The sequence below is a fragment of the Scyliorhinus torazame genome, chromosome 21, assembly GCF_047496885.1.
Source record: "Scyliorhinus torazame isolate Kashiwa2021f chromosome 21, sScyTor2.1, whole genome shotgun sequence".
NCBI classification, from domain to species: Eukaryota; Metazoa; Chordata; class Chondrichthyes; order Carcharhiniformes; family Scyliorhinidae; genus Scyliorhinus; species Scyliorhinus torazame.
Window position 1 is genome coordinate 34,817,029 of NC_092727.1, and position 19,393 is coordinate 34,836,421.

At 43.4% G+C, this 19,393-nt stretch overlaps 1 protein-coding gene across 1 annotated transcript in view; it reads left to right on the plus strand.

Moving 5' to 3' along the window:
• Positions 1-719: 719 nt before the first annotated feature.
• Positions 720-19,393, plus strand: part of LOC140398750 (uncharacterized) — a 116,296-nt gene continuing 97,622 nt past the window's right edge. Inside the window, exons 1-2 of the mRNA XM_072487757.1 lie at positions 720-763; positions 6,696-7,247. Of these exons, the coding sequence (XP_072343858.1) occupies positions 6,883-7,247 (365 nt within the window). The 5' untranslated portion in view covers positions 720-763; positions 6,696-6,882. The remainder of the gene's footprint in view (positions 764-6,695; positions 7,248-19,393) is intronic.

Genomic DNA, 19,393 nt, shown 5'->3' on the forward strand with positions numbered 1-19,393 from the left:
GTGAGCACTGCTGTCTCAAAACGCTGAGGACCCAGGTTTGATCCCAGCCCCGGGTCACTGTCCGTATGGAGTTTGCACATTCTTCCCGTGTGTGCGTGGGTTTCACCCCCACAACCCAAACATGTGCTGGTTAGGTGGATTGGCCACACTAAATTGCCCCTTAATTGGAAAAAAATAATTGGGCACTCTAAATTTATTTAAAAAAAACTAAATACGCCTATAAAAACATATTTTTAATAAAACAGAACAATCCCAAAACATTTAGAGCATGGAGCCTGAAATACTATGGGTTGAAATAGTACGGGAGGATTGAGTATCAGATGCTGTGTATGACCAATGGGACTTAGAACTGAAGACAAAACGCCTGCAGCAAAAAGCGAAAACTTAAAAAGGGCTCAAAAACCCAGAGAGAAGCGAGAGACGGGGAGAGGTAACAAAAAAAATACAGGAAAGGGGACAGGAAGAAGTAAAAAAAAAAAAGTAAGTTCCCAGTCAGGGAAGAAGACAGAAAAAATAGGAGATGTGCCTCCTGTTATAGTACAGTGGTGTGCCATGACATAGAAGAGGTTGGGAACCATTGCTCCACATGCAACAGGTAGCTCCTGCGCACGTGACTTGCGGCTGTTGCATTTTTGAGCCGACCAAGCCAGCACGCACAGAGCGTTGCAGCGCGATGACGTTCTCGGCGTCGTTGCCGTGGCGACGACGTTGTGTACCGCCTGGGCCATCTGCCGGCTACTGTCATGGCGACGTGATCGTCCTGGTGAGTATGAGCGATCAGCAAACCCGCACCAACTGGCGATTTAGCGCCTGATCAATGAGCAACCCGGCAAATTGGTCAATGGCGGACGTCCCCGCGGGTTGCGAGATGCGGAAATATAATTAAAAACGCGGCTGCCGAGATCAAATTTTCCGCAACCTCCCGGCAGCCGGACTGATCCCCCCAACTGACTCCCCCACTGCGCCTGCGCCGAGCTCTGGTCTGGCTTAGGGCGAGGGACAATTAAAGGGGCAATTGCTATAGGGCGGGAAATGTCAGCAAACCTCCCAGATATGTCAAGTGCTTTGAGAAAGTTCCCTGGCGTTTCCAAGTCACTCCCAACATTTCCTGTACAGTTGGGTGAAACGAGAGGAAGCTTTGGAACTCAAATCGGAGCCCCAAAGGGCGAACTGTATCTTAGAAATTATCTGGTGCGTCTATTCGTTGTTTTTGATACTTGTGGGCAAACATCGACTTTCACTTCCAAACCCGTGACAAATTGTTCTTCCTGACTTCAGAAGATGAGTCAACTTTAGTGTTTAAAAAAAGAGTTGCACTTATATAGTGCCTTTCACACGACAAAACTTTCCAAAGTGCTCTACAGCCGAATGCATTCTTCTGAAGTGTAGTCGCTTCTCTAATGTAGGAAATGCAGCAGCCAATTTCTATACAGCCAGTTCCCACAGTTATGTGATAATAGTCAGATATTTGTGGCGGAATTTTCTGCGCAACCCACTGCGTGTTCTTTGGATTCGGCCCGCCAGCGTGTTGTCAACGAGATTTCCCGTGGAATCCACCCCTCGTAACGGAAAGCTGAGGGACCAGAATATCCTGTCGGCATGCACAGGCGGTAAATTCCGCTGTTTGTTTTTGTGTTGTTGATTAAAGAATAAATGTTGACCAAGACATCACTGCTCTTGTTCAAAGAGTGAGAATGGATCTTTCACATCTTGTTAAAATCAAACAGTTTTTGGTTAGCACTTCGTTTAAATTATGGTATCTCTATCAATGCAGCACTCCCTGAGTACTGCCTTCCCTGGAGTGGTAAACAATATTTGTACTCCAGTGCCTGAGATAGGAATTGAACCCATGCATGCAACTGCCATGGCTGCCACTGTGTTTTGCTTTACTTCAGTTTTGCTCCCAATGAATGTTGGTCAGAAGTCTCTTATAGTCGTTAATGTGTAATGACAAAAGGAAAATACTGGATGCTGTAAATCTGAAATAAAAACATAAAGTGCTTGAAATACTCAGTTTGTCTGGTAACATTTGTAGAGCGAGAAACTGAGTTAACATTTTAAGTCGAATATGACTTCAGAACTGGAAATTGATGTCCTGAGTGAAGACTAGTGATCATGATGTGAACACAACAAGTTTAATAAGCTGTAGGTATTCAAGAACAGATATGTCAGTTCTTTGAATTTAACCATCCTCTAATGCCCTTACTTCCCAAATGAGTAAATGGCACAGTGGCACAGTGGTTATTATTGTTGCCTCACAGCTCCAGGGACCTGAGTTCGATTCCAGCCTTGAGTGACTGTGTGGAATTTCCACCTTCTCCCCATGTCTGAGAAGGTTTCATCCTGGTGCTCCGGTTTCCTTCCATAGTCCAAAGATGTGCAGGTTGTGTGCGGTTACTTGGAAAGGGCGGGGGAGTGGGCCTAGGCAGAGTGCTCTTTCGGAGGTTAGGTGTAGACACAATGGGCCGAATGGTCTCCTGCACTGTAGAGATTCTCTGGATCTCACTTTTAGGGTCCTCAATCAACTTTGCACCAATGCCTTTTTGGGAAGGCATAGTCCACATTCTCACAATCATTGGATGAAGGATTTTTCCTCTGATTCACATTTGATTCATAGTAAAGGTAGTAAAATAGTGACAGAAACAAAAGGCAGTAAGGGGGAAAGTGTAAGGCAGAGGAGCCACAGTCAAAAATCAAAAAGGGTGACAGTACAAGGTACAGTGACTGAGGGGAGCTCAGTGAATAGGCCCAGTAATACTAAAAGGAATAAAACGGGAAGTAAAAACATAAATGGTAAGCGACGCGGCAGGTTGTTACATGAAGATATGAGTTCAACGACAAGGAAAATTAGGAGAAAAGTTAAGAGGAAATATAACTGAGGAGAGGTTACTGATTGAGGTGTTAAGATTCAAAACAGAGGTATAAAAGCCAACATAAGTGTACTTTACCTGAATGCTCGTAGTATTCAGAATAAGGTAAATGAGTTGATGGTGCAAATCATCGTGAATGACTATGATTTAGTGGCCATTACTGAAACATGGTTAAAGGATGGTCACGACTGGGAGTTAAATATCCAAGGGTATAAAACTATTCGGAAGGACAGACTGGATGGTAAGATCATAGATCATAGAATTTACATTGCAGAAGGAGGACATTCGGCCCATCGAGTCTGCACCGGCTCTTGGAAAGAGCACCCTACCCAAGGTCAACACCTCCACCCTATCCCCATAACCCAGTAACCCCACCCAACACTAAGGGCAATTTTGGATACTAAGGGTATTTTATCATGGCCAATCCACCTAACCTGCACATCTTTGGACTGTGGGAGGAAACCGGAGCACCCGGAGGAAACCCACGCACACACGGGGAGGATGTGCAGACTCCGCACAGACAGTGACCCAAGCCGGAATCGAACCTGGGACCCTGGAGCTGTGAAGCAATTCTGCTATCCACAATGCTACCGTGCTGCCCCAAGGTGGTGTAGTTCTGTTATTTAAGGATGACATCCGGGCAATAGTAAGGGATGACATTGGTGCTATGGAGGATAAGGTTGAATCCATTTGGGTGGAAATCAGGAATAGTAAGGCGTAAAAGTCACTGATAGGAGTAGTCTATAGGCCACCAAATAGTAACATTATGGTGGGGCAGGCAATAAACAAAGAAATAACTGATGCATGTAGAAATGGTACAGCAGTATCATGGGGGATTTTAATCTACATGTCGATTGGTTTAACCAGGTCGGTCAAGGCACCCTTGAGGAGGAGTTTATAGAATGTATCCGCGATAGTTTCCTGGAACAGTATGTAATGAAACCTACGAGGGAACAAGCGGTCCTAGATCTGGTCCTGTATAATGAGCCAAGATTGATTAATGATCTCATAGTTAAGGATCCTCTCTGAAGGAGCGATCACAATATGGTGGAATTTAAAATACAGATGGAGGGTGAGAATGGTAAAATCAAACACGAGTGTTTTGTGCTTAAACAAAGGAGATTACAATGGGATGAGGGAAGAGCTAGCTAAGGTAGATTGGGAGCAAAGACTTTATGGTGAAATAGTTGAGGAACAGTGGAGAACCTTCCAAGCGATTTTTCACAGTGCTCAGCAAAGGTTTATACCAACAAAAAGAAAGGACGGTAGAAAGAGGGAAAATCAACCGTGGGTATCTAAGGAAATAAGGGAGAGTATCAAATTGAAGGAAAAAGCATACAAAGTGGCAAAGGTTAGTGGGACTAGAGGACTGGGAAATCTTTAGGGGGCAACAGAAAGCTACTTAAAAAGCTATAAAGAAGAGTAAGATAGATTGAGGGTAAACTTGCTCAGAATATAAAAACAGATAGTAAATGTTTCTACAAATATATATTTTTTAAAAGTGGCTAAGGTAAATATTGGTCCTTTAGAGGATGAGAAGGGAGATTTAATAATGGGAGATGAGGAAACGGCTGAGGAACTGAACAGGTTTTTTGGGTCGGTCTTCACAGTGGAAGACACAAATAACATGCCAGTGACTGATAGAAATGAGGCTATGACAGGTGAAGATCTTGAGATGATTGTTACCACTAAGGAGGTTGTGATGGGCAAGCTAATGGGGCTAAAGGTAGACCAGTCTCCTGGCCCTGATGGAATGCATCCCAGAGTGCTAAAAGAGATGGCTAGGGAAATTGCAAATGCACTTGTGATAATTTACCAAAATTCACTGGACTCTGGGGTGGTCCCGGCGGATTGGAAATTAGCAAACATGACACCATTGTTTAAAAAAGGAAGTAGGCAGAAAGCGGGTAATTATAGGCCAGTGAGCTTAACTCCGGTAGTAGGGAAGATGCTGGAATCTATCATTAAGGAAGAAATAGTGAGGCATCTGGATGGAAATTGTCCCATTGGGCAGACGCAGCACGGGTTCATAAAGGGCAGGTCGTGCCTAACTAATTTAGTGGAATTTTTTGAGGACATTACCAGAGCGGTAATTAACGGGGAGCCAATGGATGTGGTATATCTGGATTTCCAGAAAGCCTTTGACAAGGTGCCACACAAAAGGTTGCTGCATAAGATAAAGATGCATGGCATTAAGGGTAAAGTAGTTGCATGGATAGGTTAATTAATAGAAAGCAAAGAGTGGGGATTAATGGGTGTTTCTCTGGTTGGCAATCAGTAGCTAGTGGTGTCCCTCAGGGATCAGTGTTGGGCCCATAATTGATCACAATTTACATAGATGATTTGGAGTTGGAGACCAAGGGCAATGTGTCCCAGTTTGCAGATGACACTAAGATGAATGGTAAAGCAAAAGTGCAGAGGATACCGGAAGTCTGCAGAGGGATTTGGATAGGTTAAGTGAATGGGCGAGAGTCTGGCAGATGGAATACAATGTTGACAAATGTGAGGTTATCCATTTTGGTAGGAATAACAGCAAAAGGGATTATTATTTAAATGATAAAATATTAAAACATGCTGCTGTGCGGAGAGACCTGGGTGTGCTCGTGCATGAGTCGCAAAAAGTTGGTTTACAGGTGCAACGGGTGATTAAGAAGGCAAATGGAATTTTGTCCTTCATTGCGAGAGGGATGGAGTTTAAGACTAGGGAGGTTATGCTGCAATTGTGTAAGGTATTAGTGAGGCCACACCTGGAGTATTGTGTTCAGTTTTGGTCTCCTTACTTGAGAAAGGACATACTGGCGCTGGAGGGTGTACAGAGGAGATTCACTAGGTTAATCCCAGAGTTGAAGGGGTTGGATTACGAGGAGAGGTTGAGTAGACTGGGACTGTACTCGTTGGAATTTAGAAGGATGAGGGGTGATCTTATAGAAACATATAAAATTATGAAGGGAATAGATAGGATAGATGCGGGCAGGTTGTTTCCACTGGCGGGTGAAAGCAGAACTAGGGGGCATAGCCTCAAAATAAAGGGAAGTAGATTTAGGACTGAGTTTCGGAGGAACTTCTTCACCCAAAGGGTTGTGAATCTATGGAATTCCTTGCCCAGTGAAGCAGTTGAGGCTCCTTCATGAAGTGTTTTTAAGATAAAGATAGATAGTTTTTTGAAGAATAAAGGGATTAAGGGTTATGGCGTTCGGGCCGGAAAGTGGAGCTGAGTCCACAAAAGATCAGCCCTGATCTCATTGAATGGCGGAGCAGGCTCGAGGGGCAGATGGCCTACTCCTGCTCCGAGTTCTTATGTTCTTATGATTAGTCGCCTCAATTTGGTCGCTTGTCAAAATCCTGGAACCTTCTAACAGCACTGTGGATGTACCTATACCACATGGACTACAGCAGTTCAAGGGAAATTAGGGATTGGTAATAAATGCTGGCCTAGCCATAAAAAAAAATCAGCTCAGCTCAGATTGTAAACCGTGATATAAAATCAGAAAATGCTGGAAATATTTCATAAGTCAGTTCTTATCCACGGAGAGAACAGACAAGTTAACATTTCAGTATAATCTACAGCAGAACTGATCGATATTGGAGCCTATGATTGAAAATGTCATGTCACGTGTTTTATGCCGGTTACTGTTATTCTTTTATATATTATGAAAAAAAGCTTTGTCTGCCGAATACTTCTGTCCAAACTGGAGAAACTCTGAAATGTAAAGTTCTCTATTCTGCTGAAGTCAAATTTGACAAAATATGTCACCATATTAAATAGATACACAGCCTTTATTTTAATTTTCTAATACACTAATGGTTTATTATTTTCCCTTTTAGCTGTTGAGTAAATATGATACAAGCACAATTAAACCATATGGTTGTCAAGTTCTGCAGAACATGAATTTCCTATACATCTGAATTTCCTATTTATACAAGACAGCATACCTCGTTCTTTCATGCAAACTAGTACCGTATCTGCACAATGAACACTTAAACCATTTTTAACATCTCGCATATTTTAACAATGGAGATAAATAGGAATCGCATGCAGAGGAGAAAGTTGCTTAACCCAGGAGCTGGCATCCAACTGAAAGAGGTGCCAGAAGGGCCATTTCCACTGGAGGAAGGAGAGGATTTTCACTTAAGTTTATATGACTCATTGGAGTGTGATTCTGACAGCTTAATTCAAGAGAGGCAATACCAACTGGAACTGCAGCATCACATTCAGGATAATGAAGAGATTGTAACTTTAGAAGACAGTGAATTTGGTGCAGAGAATGGGCAGGAGGAAGGATGGAATGTCTATGACAGTCTGGAGGAAACGGAAGCTGAAGATGAGCAGGATAGAGGCAAGACCGAAGCTGAACACAAAAACAATGACATTACAAGGTAATTGTTAACTTTGAAAATGTATTTGAACAATTTTTTATCTTCCAAGCCACCTCTCCCAAATTTCTCTCCTGTGCTCCTGCATTATTGGTTGGGTCTCAGCTGAACAATTCATAGAAACATAGAAATTAGGAGTAGGAGTAGGCCATTTGGCCCTTCGAGCCTCCTCCAACATTCATTATGATGATGCTGATTATCCATTTCAGTAACCTGTACCCGGCTTCTCTCCATATCCATTGATTCCTTTAGCCCACGAGGACGGCACAGTGGTTAGCACTTCTGCCTCACAGCTCCAAGGTCCCGGGTTCAATTCCGGCCTCGGGTGACTGTGCAGAGTTTGCACTTCCTCCCCGTCTCTACGTGGGTTTCCTCCGGGTGATCCGGTTTCCTCCCACAGTCTGAAGATGTGCAGGTTAGTGGATTGGCTGTGCTAAATTGCCCCTCAGTGTCCAAAAGGTTATGTGGGGTTACTGGGTTATGGGGATAGGGTGGAGGCGTGTGCTTAAGTAGGGTGCTCTTTCCAAGGGCCGGTGCAGACTCGATTGGCCGAATGGTCTCCTTTGCACTGTAAATTCAACGATTCTATGATAATTCTATGATTCTATACCTAACTCCTTCTTGAAAACATATAATGTTTTGGCCTCAGCTGTTTTCTGTGATAGCAAATTCTACAGGCTTACCATTCTCCAGTTGAAGAAATCTCTCCTCATCTCAGTCCTAAATGGTTTACCCCATATCCTTGGTCAGTAACCCTTAGTTCTTCACTCCCCCGCCATGGGGAACAACTTTCCTGCATCTAAGCTCTCTAGTTCTTTGGATTTTATAGGTTTATGGGATTCCCCCCTCATTCTTCCTATCTCCAGCAAATATAATCCTAACCGACTCAATCTCTCCTCATTCATCAGTCTCGCCATCTCAGGAATTAGTCTGGTAAACCTTTGCTGCACTCCCACGACAGCAGTAAAATCCTTCCTCAGATAAGAAGACCAAAACTGTACACAATATTCCAGGTGTGGTCTCACCAAGGCCCTGTATAATTGCAGCAAGACACCCCTGCTCCTGTACTCGAATCCTCTCGCTATGAAGGCCAATATAACATTTGCCTTTACCACCTGCTGCACCTGCATGCTTACTTTCAATGACTGGTGTACAAGGATATCCAAGTCTCATTGAGCATTCCCTCCTCTCAATTTATAGCAATTCAGATAATAATCTGCCTTCCTGTTTTTGATACCAAAATGGATAACCTCACATTTATCTACATTATACTGCAGCTGCCATGTATTGTCCCACTCACGCAACTTGTCCAAATCACACTGAAGCATCTCTGCATCCTCCTCACAGCTCACCCTGCCACAAAGCACAATTAAACCATATGGTTGTCAAGTTCTGCAGAACATGAATTTCCTATACATCTGAATTTCCTATTTATACAGGACAGCATACCTAGTTCTTTCATGCAAACTAGTACCGTATCTGCACAATGAACACTTAAACCTTTTTTAACATCTTGCATATTTTAACAATGGAGATAAATAGGAATCGCATGCAGAGGAGAAAGTTGCTTAACCCAGGAGCTGGTACCCAACTTATCATCTGCAAATTTGTAGATATTGCATTTAATTCCATCATCTAAATCATTAATGTACAGTGTGAATAGTTGGGGTCCTAGCACTGATCCCTGTAATACCCCTCTAGACACCGCCTGCCATTTGGAAAAAGACCGGTTTATTCCGACACTTTGTTTCCTGCCTGCCAACCGTTTTTCTATCCATCTCAATAAACTACCCCCAAACCCATGTGCTTTAATTTTACATGCTTCCTTATGCGGGACTTTGTCGAAAACCTTCTGAAAGTCCAAATAAACCACATCCCCTCATAACTCTACTAGTTACATCTTCAAAGAATCCAGTAGATTTGTCAAGCAATATTCCGCTTTCTGAAATCCATGCTGACTGTGTCTGATCCTGCCACTGTTTTCCAAATGCTCTGCTATTAAATCTTTTGTAATGAACTCTAGCATTTTCCCCTCTACTGACATCAGGCTGACTGGTATGTGAGTCCCTGTTTTCTCTTTACTCCTTTTTTTAAATAGTGAAGTTATACTGGCTACCCTCCAATCTGCAGGAACAGTTCCAGAGTCTTTAATATCTTGGAAGATGACCACCACTGTATCCACTATTTCTAGGGCCTCTTCCTTAAGTACCCTGGGTTGTAGATTATAAGGCCCTGGGGATTTATCAGCCATCAACCACATCAATTTCCCCAATACCATTCCCTTACTAATACTGATTTCCTTCAGTTTCTCCCTCTTACTGAACAGTGTTCCCCAACATTTCTGGGATGTTATGTGTGTCCTCCTTTGTGAAGACAGAACCAAAGTGTATATTTAGTCATTTATTTGTTCCCCATTATAAATTTCTCTGTTTCTAACTGTGAGGGGCCTACATCTGTCTTTACCAATCTTTCTCCCTTCATATATGTATAGAAGCTTTATAATCAGTGTTTATGTTCCCTGCAAACTTACTCTCGTACTCTGGAATCTCCCAGGAATCTGAAATCCTCCCCTCACACCGTCTCATCAGCCACGTATTCAGCTGATATACCCTGCTATTTCTGCTCTGACCAGCACGTGTCACTGGTAGTAATTCTGAGATCACTACCTTTGAGGTCCTACATTTAAATTTACTTCCTAACTCCATACATTCTTCTTTTAGGACCTCATACCTTTTTTTACCTATGTTATTTGTATAAATGTGTACTATGACCACCGACTGTTCACTCTCCACCTGCAGAATGTCCTGTAGCCGCGCTGAGACATCCTTGACCCAAGCACCAGGGAGGCAACATATCATCCTGGAGTCTTGGTTGCAGCCACAGAAATGTGTATCTATTCCTTTTACAATTGAATCCCTTATAACTATTACATTGTCACACTTCTTACCCCTCCCCTGTGCAGCTGATCCAACCGTGATGCATTGAATTTAACTGTTGTTGTTTTCCCCTGAGAAGCCATTCCCTTCAATAGTATCCCAAAGCAGTATGTCTGTTGCAGGAGAATGGCCACTGTTGATTCCTACATTGCCTGTCTAGTCATCTTGCTCTACTTGGTGGTTAGCCATTCCCTTCCTACCTGCAGAGTCATATCATTGAATTTATAGTACAGAAGGAGGCCAATTGGCCCATCAAATCTGCATTGGCCCTTGAAAAGAGTGCCCTACTTAAGTCCACACCTCCACCGTTTCCCCGTAACCCAGTAACCCCACCGAACTAAGGAGCAATTTAGCATGGCCAATCCACCTAAACTGCACACCTTTGGACTGTGGGAGGAAACCAGAGCACCCGGAGGAAATTCACGCAGCCACGGGGAGAAAGTGGAAACTCCACACAGACAATCACCCAAGGCCGGAATTGAACCCTGGACCCTGGAGCTGTGAGGCAGCAGTGCTAACCACCCTGCCACCATGCCGCCACTTAGCCTGCGGTGTGACAAACTCTCTATACGTCCTAGCCACGATACTCTCCACCTTGCAGATGCTCCACAGTATCCCCATTCGCCACTCCAGCTTCAAAGCCCGTGCTTCCAGAAGCTGCAGCTGGCGACAGACCCCGGGAACTGGGAATGTTCCCAGCTTCCCACAGAGAGCAGTAGAAACACAACATAGCTTTGAGCTCCCCTGCCATGACTTACCCCTTTACATTAAACCTTTTGGAAGTTACTTAAAATCAAATAATATCAATTTCTCCAGGACCTTCTTCCTTGGTTCTTATTACTGCAGAATACATCCCTTACAACCTGTAAAAGTAGTAAATAATTACCTGACAGTGCTCACCAAATCAGCTGCTTCCACGTTCCCCATGTCACTTTTGAATCTTGATGTCGCCTCAGGAGCTTTCAAACTCCAAACAGACTCTGCTCGCAGTCTCCCTCTTTCTTGTGCTCTTTTATCCTCCTGGCTTCTCTCTCAGTCTCGCTTTTTCTCGTGGCTTTATCCTCCCGGCTCCATTCTTATTCTCACTCTTTCACCCGTTCTTTTATCATTTTGGCTCCACTCTCAGTCTAGTTCTTTCTCAAGCTCTTTTATCTTCCAGCTCCACTCTCAGTCTCGCTCTTTCTTGCGCTCTTTTATCTCTCCGGTTCCGCTGATTTTCCTGTGATGGCACTTTTCTTGGTGCTACATTTCCAGAGTACCAGACTCCTAATTGGTCCTCTTATGGACTGACCTCATTAACACTACACCACTGTATGCTTCACCCGATGCCGGTTTTTATGTAGTTACATTGTGTACCTTGTGTTGCCCTATTATGTATTTTCTTTTATTTCCTTTTCTTTTCATGTACTTAATGATCTGTTGAGCTGCTCGCAGAAAAATACTTTTCACTGTACCTTGGTACACGTGACAATAAACAAAATCCAAATCCAAAGGCAGAATTTACGAAGGGGTCTTCAATAATAAGCTGAGGTTGAAAAGTTATGACTTTTCCTTAGACATTGAAGGACATATTAATGGAGGTTTTCAAAGTGATAAGTTTTGATAAATGTAGACAGGGTAAAACTATTCCCTCTGATGGATGGGCCAATAACTGTAGAACATAAATTTGAAATGATTGGATAAAAGATATAGAGAAAAGATTAGATGAAATGTTTTCAGTTGTTGGGATCTGAAATGATCTACTGGAAAAGGAAATGGGAGTTGACCCCATTGACATTTTTAAAAGGGAGTTGGACAGGCACTTGAGGATAAGGAACTTAAGAGTTATGGACAAAAAGCAGGGATGTGCATGATTTCAGAGCCAGCATAGCACGATGGGACTCCTTGTGAGCTGTTAAGTTTCTATAATTCTAGGTATTGACTCTTTCATTGGCACCAGTAGGTCTTGCTGTTACCTCATTCAAGTTGCCATTCACCTTAATGTCACACGATTCAGGCACAGCCAACTTAATCCAACTCCCCTGCTGCAAACTACCCTTTATCAAACCTTGGCCTGTACTTTACATCCGTACTTCTCATTATTTTAGGTCAGTCACCTTATCCTCCAGGCTTGCACCCAGCATTTAACACTTCTGCTCACAACTTCTGAGCTGCCTCTTGGTTCTAACACTTTGCATTCTTTATAATGTTTGGATATTGGGCTCACACATTTCTTCATATCCCATGACCCATCTATCCTCCTCCAGATTGGTTTCCACAGTTTATCAAAATACTTTGCCGAAAGCAATCGATCTTTCACTTCTCTCATGCTCTCCTTTGCTGGATGTATACCTTCCTAAGCATGGAAACAGTTCTACAGCTATTACACCATATTCGCCAATGTCTATTTTGTTCAGTCTTTGCCTACAATTCTTGTCTTTTTCTATGAGTATAATCTTGTTGTTTGGGGAGCTGTTTTTCTTCAGCCTTTTGCTCCTCTAGACAACTTTATCTAAATTACTACCATCTGAGAATGCTGACCAATTCACCCTGTGGCATTATACAGTGTTTCAATTTCTCAATCAGGGGGTTATATTGTTTAGATAGTGTGGGAGGCTATTCGATTGTGATAGGCACATAGCTGAGCTCTATCCTATCCTCATCCATTGTCGACAAACATCAACATTTCACCATGGATCACTGGTTTGCAGTTAGAAATGTGGCTGATTTTCTTTTTCAATCTTTATGCTGTCAGAAGATTTTCCGACTGTGGAGAGAATATAGATTGATGATTTATTCAGGAGGAGCAATATATCGTAATGACCCAAGAACAGCAGCGCAACAAAGCTGCCCAGTGCCACTGGGATGATTGATAGAATCTACAGGATTCTCTTCCACTATACAATGCTGGACACAAATACAATGATGTTCCACTTCATCCATATTCCTTTTGGCTTCTCATATATTTGAGGTACTAGCTTTCTCAATTCCATGGCTGGCATTTCACTATTTGTCTTGGCCTACAAAAACAACAGAGGTAGGAAATCAAAATGTAATTCAAAGAGGTTGCTTAGCAGTCCAATCACTGATTGTGTGTGACGTTCCTGAAACTAATAGATATCTACTTTTCTGTGAGTGAATTGGGCAACATATATGTGAAGACCACGATAGCAGTGGACCTGAGTTCAGAGGAGCTTTCTGATTTCATTGTCATGCTCCTCAATGCACAGCTTGGTACCCTGACCAAGGCTTTTAGCTACCTTCAGTTCTGCTCTTTTGTTTTCTATTGTGAGTCATCTTGACCTGTAAACAGATAAAGTCTTGTGATTTTTCAAGTTTAAATAGCACTTTGATGTGGTTATATCCTTCAGATAATTTTCTCTGACAGTAAGTAAGAGTGCAAAATTCAGCTAAGTTGGCTTGTGAAGAATCCCACAGAATTGTAAAGTTGCTTGTTGCATTTGGGAATGACACAATACTTGGAAGGATTGTAAACTGAAGAGGACAATGTAGAACTTAAAAATAATATCGACAAGTTGGTGGAGTGAGCAGATAGGTGGCAGATGAAGTTCAATGCAAAGATATATGAGGTGATGCATTTTGGTAGGAAGAACATGGAGAGACAATAAAAACTAAGAGGTAAAATTCTTAAAGGGCTGGGTGTATATGTACAAAGATCATTGAAGGTGGTAGGACAGGTAGAGAGAGCAGTTAATAAAGCATATAATATTCTGGGCTTTGTTAATAGAGACATAGAATACAAGAGCAAGGATGTTATGCTGAACTTATAGAAGACGCTGGTTAGACTTCAACTGGGGTATTGTTTACACTTCTGGGCACAACACTAGGGGAGGATGTGAACGCATTGGAGAGAATTGTTCTGTGGGTGAGAAACTTCAGTTGAGAAGATAGATTGGAGAGTTTGGGACTGTTCTTGCAGAAGCGAAGGCTAACTGGAGATTTGATAGAAATGTTCAAAATTACGGGGGAGCTGGACATCGTAGATATGGAGACACTATTCCCACTCATAAAAGGATCATTAATGAGAGGACACTGATTTAAAATAAATTTCAAAAGAAGCAAATCTGTTGTGAGAAAAAACATTTACACACAGCGAGTGGTTCAGGCCTGGAATGCACTGCCTGGAAATGTGGTGGAGGCATTCAAGAGGATATTAGATGATTACTTGAATAGACGTAATGTGCACGGGTATGGAGAAAAGACAGGGGAATGGCACTAAGTCGTGATGCTCGTTTGGAGAGCCAGTGCAGACACAATTGGCCAAATGGCCTCCTTCTGAGCCGCACAAATTCTGTGAATAATTCCTTGTTGCAATATGATTGTTTTATAAGCCTTCAGGACATGTGTCCCTCCTGGCAGCATTGCACATTATGAGCATTTATTAATGGTAGAGCAGCAAGTGATTTACACATTGTGAGGATTTGCCTGAGGGAAGTACATGACAGCAACTTTAATTTGATTTTACCTTAACTAATTTCCTGAAGTGAGCCACAATTTTATTCACATCTCTCCAACCTTTGGGTGGCATAGTGGTTAGCACCACTGCCTCACAGTGCTAGGGACCTGGTTCAATTCCGGCCTTGGGTCACTGTCTGTGTGGAGTTTCCTCTGGGTGCTCCGGTTTCCTCCCACAGTCCAAAGATGTACAGGGTAGGTGGATTGGCCATGGTGAATTGCTACTTCGAGTCCAGGGATATTCAGGTTAGGTTATGGAGTTGCTGGGATAGGGCAGGGTGGACATGGGTGGAGCGCACATTTGAAGGGTCGGTGCAGATTCGATGGGCCGAATTGCCTTCTTCTGAACTGTAGGGATTCTATGATTCTATGATTCAACTGAGGTCATGAGACTATATTCCCATGTGTCCTTTGTTCCCATCTCCTGGTATCCTGTACCTCAGTGGAGAATGATCTTCTGATCATTATTGTCCTCCCGTCCCTCACAGTCTCAGTACCTCCAGGAAAATATTTCTTATGAGCTCTAGAAATCTGGGGCGGAATTCTCCGACCCCCCGCTGGGTCGGCGTGGTGCCGGTTGGGGTATGCGCCGACTCTCCGGCCTGGTCCAGCATGGGCCGGCGCGCCGATTCTCCGGGCCAGATGGGCTGAGTGGCCGTCAACAAAAAACCGGCGCCATTCTAACATCCTCTGAGCCGGCGGACCTTCAGCGTTGAAGAGTCTGGGTGCGGCCTGTGGGGGGGGGGGGAGTGGGGGTCTGACCCTGGGGGGCCTCTGTAGTGGCCTGGCCCGCGATCGGGGCCCACCGATCGTCAGGCCGGCCTCTCTGCCCCCCGGCAGAATGAGGTCCCGGAACGGACGCCGATGCCGGAGTAAGACACTCCCATTTTTACTCCGGCATCGGCACTTAGCCGCCCGTTGGGAGAATCCCGCCCATAGGTCCTTAATGAAATCAACTGCTGCTCAAGCTTGCTTTTGCTTGTGCCAGACCATTGTTCAGCCTGCTGTGAGGGTTTTTTGGGACACAGTTGTTCCGATGACAGAAGCCAGCAATATTGGTGATTAACAAACGTACACTTTTATTTGCTAGAAACGTTAAGTAATTCACAATTAAGTGCTGAATAGCACAACCATCATTTTCTGGGTCTAAAAGTTTCAACAAAGTCTGCACTACAGAAGGCACTACAGAAGGCATAATGCGGAAAAGCATTACTGCTGAAAATCTTAAATAAAAGCAGCAACATTGAGGCAATCTGCAACACATAGTCAACATTTGAATGAGAAAAAAAATGAGTAACTGTTTGGATGAGTCCTTTTAAGAACACTTTGAGGAAGTTTTATGAAGTTATATGCCACTTCTCTTTCAGTAAATAACTTGATTATTGTCCATCAGAATTCTAATAGCCCCATCTGACTCATTAACCTGGCTCTCTTTTAAATATTAATGAGTCTGTTACCTGGTTTAAAAGATGCAGTCCATCAAAAATCTTATGCCTTCCCTTTTCTGTAGAACTCTGGTGTTATATCATTAAGGTTCTCAGTTGTATAAAAAAGAAACTTGTTAAAATGGAGATCATCTATGTAAACTGAAGAGCTTGACACATCAGCTGAACTAATTATCCAATAACAGTAAATGTAAATGATGCAAGCCTATATAACACTGCAATTTGTAGTTTATGGGTTTGAAACCCTTTTCATAAAGACAGCTAGGTGTCAGAATGGATCATTTCAAATGATCCTAATTATTTTAGCTGTCTGAATATGAATCTCAAGAGATGCATTGTGCTGCATCATATTCAAATGAGTCGCATTGTTCACTGTGACCCAAGTTGCTGTGTGGAAACACGAGTGTGAAGTACTCCTTCATAGTCTATCATGAAATAAATGTAAATCTTTTTGTTCTGAGACGAATAGAAGGTTATGCAAACAATAGATACACAACACTTTTGTTTCTAAGTATACAACAGATGCTGGGCAAGTGATTCAAATTCCTGAGTGACTAATGGGGTTCAAATCCGTACGCAATAACATTTCGGTAGGTTAATGGACTACATTAGTGGTGCTCATCATGATCACATCAAATAAAACAAAATATCCATTTAGTAGATAACAGCTTGACAACACTGCTGAAGGGGTTGAATTGGAACAGTTTCTGATAATTACAGCCTATGCACTTAGGTTAACATTTTCAATAATTGGGACTCATTGCACTTTGAATATGCGAATGAAACATGTTATTAAACATTTGGCTCCCAGTTACAATTATTGCTCATTTGTTTTAAATTTGTTTGTTTGCAGCCACACATTTTGTTGTGATTTAACGCTCATTTAATCTTACTTAGCCAAATGTACCTAGTTTTTAATTAGATTTATTAGCCCACAAACTAGTTTGAAATTAAATCCTTTAAAAGTAACACACCAATTTAAATATTAAATACTTAATCAACTATTTAATAAGTGTGTTACTGTTTGTCATTTTGTTAATTAACATCAGAGGCGCGATTCTCCGACCCCCCCATCCGGGTCGGAGAATCGTCAGGGGCTGGCGTGAATCCCGCCCCGCCGTGTCACGAATTCTCCGCCACCAGAGATTCGGCGGGGGCGGGAATCGTGCCGTGCCAGTCGGCGGGAATCGCGCCGGTCAGCGGGCCCACCCCCGGCGATTCTCTGGCCTGCGAAGTCCCGCCGCTGTCAACCCTCTCCAGCCGGCGTTGATTAAACCACCTTGTGAACGTCGGGACAAGGCAGTGCGGGCGGGCACTGGGGTCTTGGGGGGCGCGCGAGGTGATCTGGCCCCGGAGGGTGCCCCCACGGTGGCCTGGCCCGCAATCGGGGCCCACCGATCGGCGGGCGGGCCTGTGCCGTGGGGGCACTCTTTTTCTTCCGCCTTCACCATGGTCTTCACTATGGCGGAGGCGGAAGAGACCCCCTCCCCTGCGCATGGCGGGGATGACGTCAGCAGCTGCTGATGCTCTCGCGCATGCGTCGCCCGGCAAAGTTCTTTCGGCGCCGGCTGGCGTGGCGCCAAAGGCCTTTCCCGCCAGCCGGCGGAGCGGAAACCACTCCGGCGCGGGCCTAGCCCCCCGGAGACTTCCACACCTTTGGGGCGGCCCGACGCCAGAGTGATCCACGCCATTTTTGGCGCTGGGTAGCGGACATCGCGCCAGTTTGCGGAGTATCCCGCCCTATATGTTTGAAAAAAATAACTCAAAAGTCTTGAATTGCATGTGAATATTACCATTTAAACTTAGCAAAGACATTCCAGATAGATTTGCTCTTTTAAGGGATGCTGACCCATCTGCATTAAATGTTTTAACATCTCTGAAAATGGGGGACACGTGAATGTTATTTGAACTCAGAGCATTTGCTTGATCAGTTTCTCAAAGCATTTTTTTTTTCCCCTCTCCAATTAAGAGGCAATTTAATGTGGCCAATCCACCTACCCTGCACATCTTTGGGTTGTGGGGGTGAGATCCACGCAGACACAGGGAATAAGTGTGACTCCACAAGGATAGTGACCCGGGGCCGAGATCGAACACAGGTCTTCGGCACCGTGAGACAGCAGTACTAACCACTGCTCCACCATGCAGCCCTTAAAGCAGAATTTTAAGGTCTTGGTGTTTGCTGTTCACAATAGAAATTTCAGAGCTTACACAGTCATGCGACACAGATAAATCCAAACTTCAGACCCTAATGATGAAGACTTTTCAAATTGAAAACATATATTCAACCCTACACTGTGTGTGTCTGGGACTGGTACGGACGCCTGCCTCAAAGCTTATCTCCTTTCATCTTTAAATTGCACCTCTGACACTGTGATGCACTAAAATATGATGCAGAACCCCTAATACTAGCCATTAACAGTGAAAGTGAGGGCACTGTGAAGAAGTGATCATTTATCACATTGGTTTTGCATGAGCAGTATTTGCACCACATAACTTGCTCCTGAAATGTTAACCAATGCCTTGACAACGTCAGGATCAATTTCTCAAATATCCTCCACATCAACACCCAACATAGAGTTGAGTAAATCCAGAACGTTGCAGCCTGCCTCCTCTCCTGCACAAAGTCCCACACTGCCATCATGCTCACTTCTCCTAGCTCCATCCGCATATTGCTCTGAATTGCTGTTAAATTGCTCTCCCAAGTACAATATAATGGTAAACTATGTTATAATTTTGAGAGAACATTTTTACCCAAGACTTTCTTAAATTGTATCAAATGTGATCGGCTATGCCTGATCAAAATCAGTTTCATATGTCCCAGCCTGAACACTCCACTCGTCTGTATCTCAATTGCTAGGAAGACAGGAGTAGGGGGAAGCCCATTCAGCCCCAAGCCTATCGTTTCACTTAGATCTACATACATGCCTTGGTTAGGTAACTCTCAATACCCTTCCCTAAAGGCTATCAATCTCAATTTTGAGATATTTAAATATTGCTGGAAAAAAAAATGACTATCATTTTTGTCTTGCCATCATCAGGACAATTCACAAAAAAGATCAAATGTATAGGGAACAACAATTTATACTGTATGAGAAGAGAGTGCTGATCAATTCGCAAGTGGACTCTGACTTGTCGAGGCATCGCCAAAGGGAATTCACCAATTGATGGTGTCTGACAGTTAATCTGCCAAGCATTGTTTGAAATTGAAACCAGGTAACGTGACCTGATTGGTATTGTCCTGAGGAACGAACCAGTGAGTGACTGTCATTTATTTTGTTTAGCTGAAACAAGCACAATGTGTGTTTATGTTCTT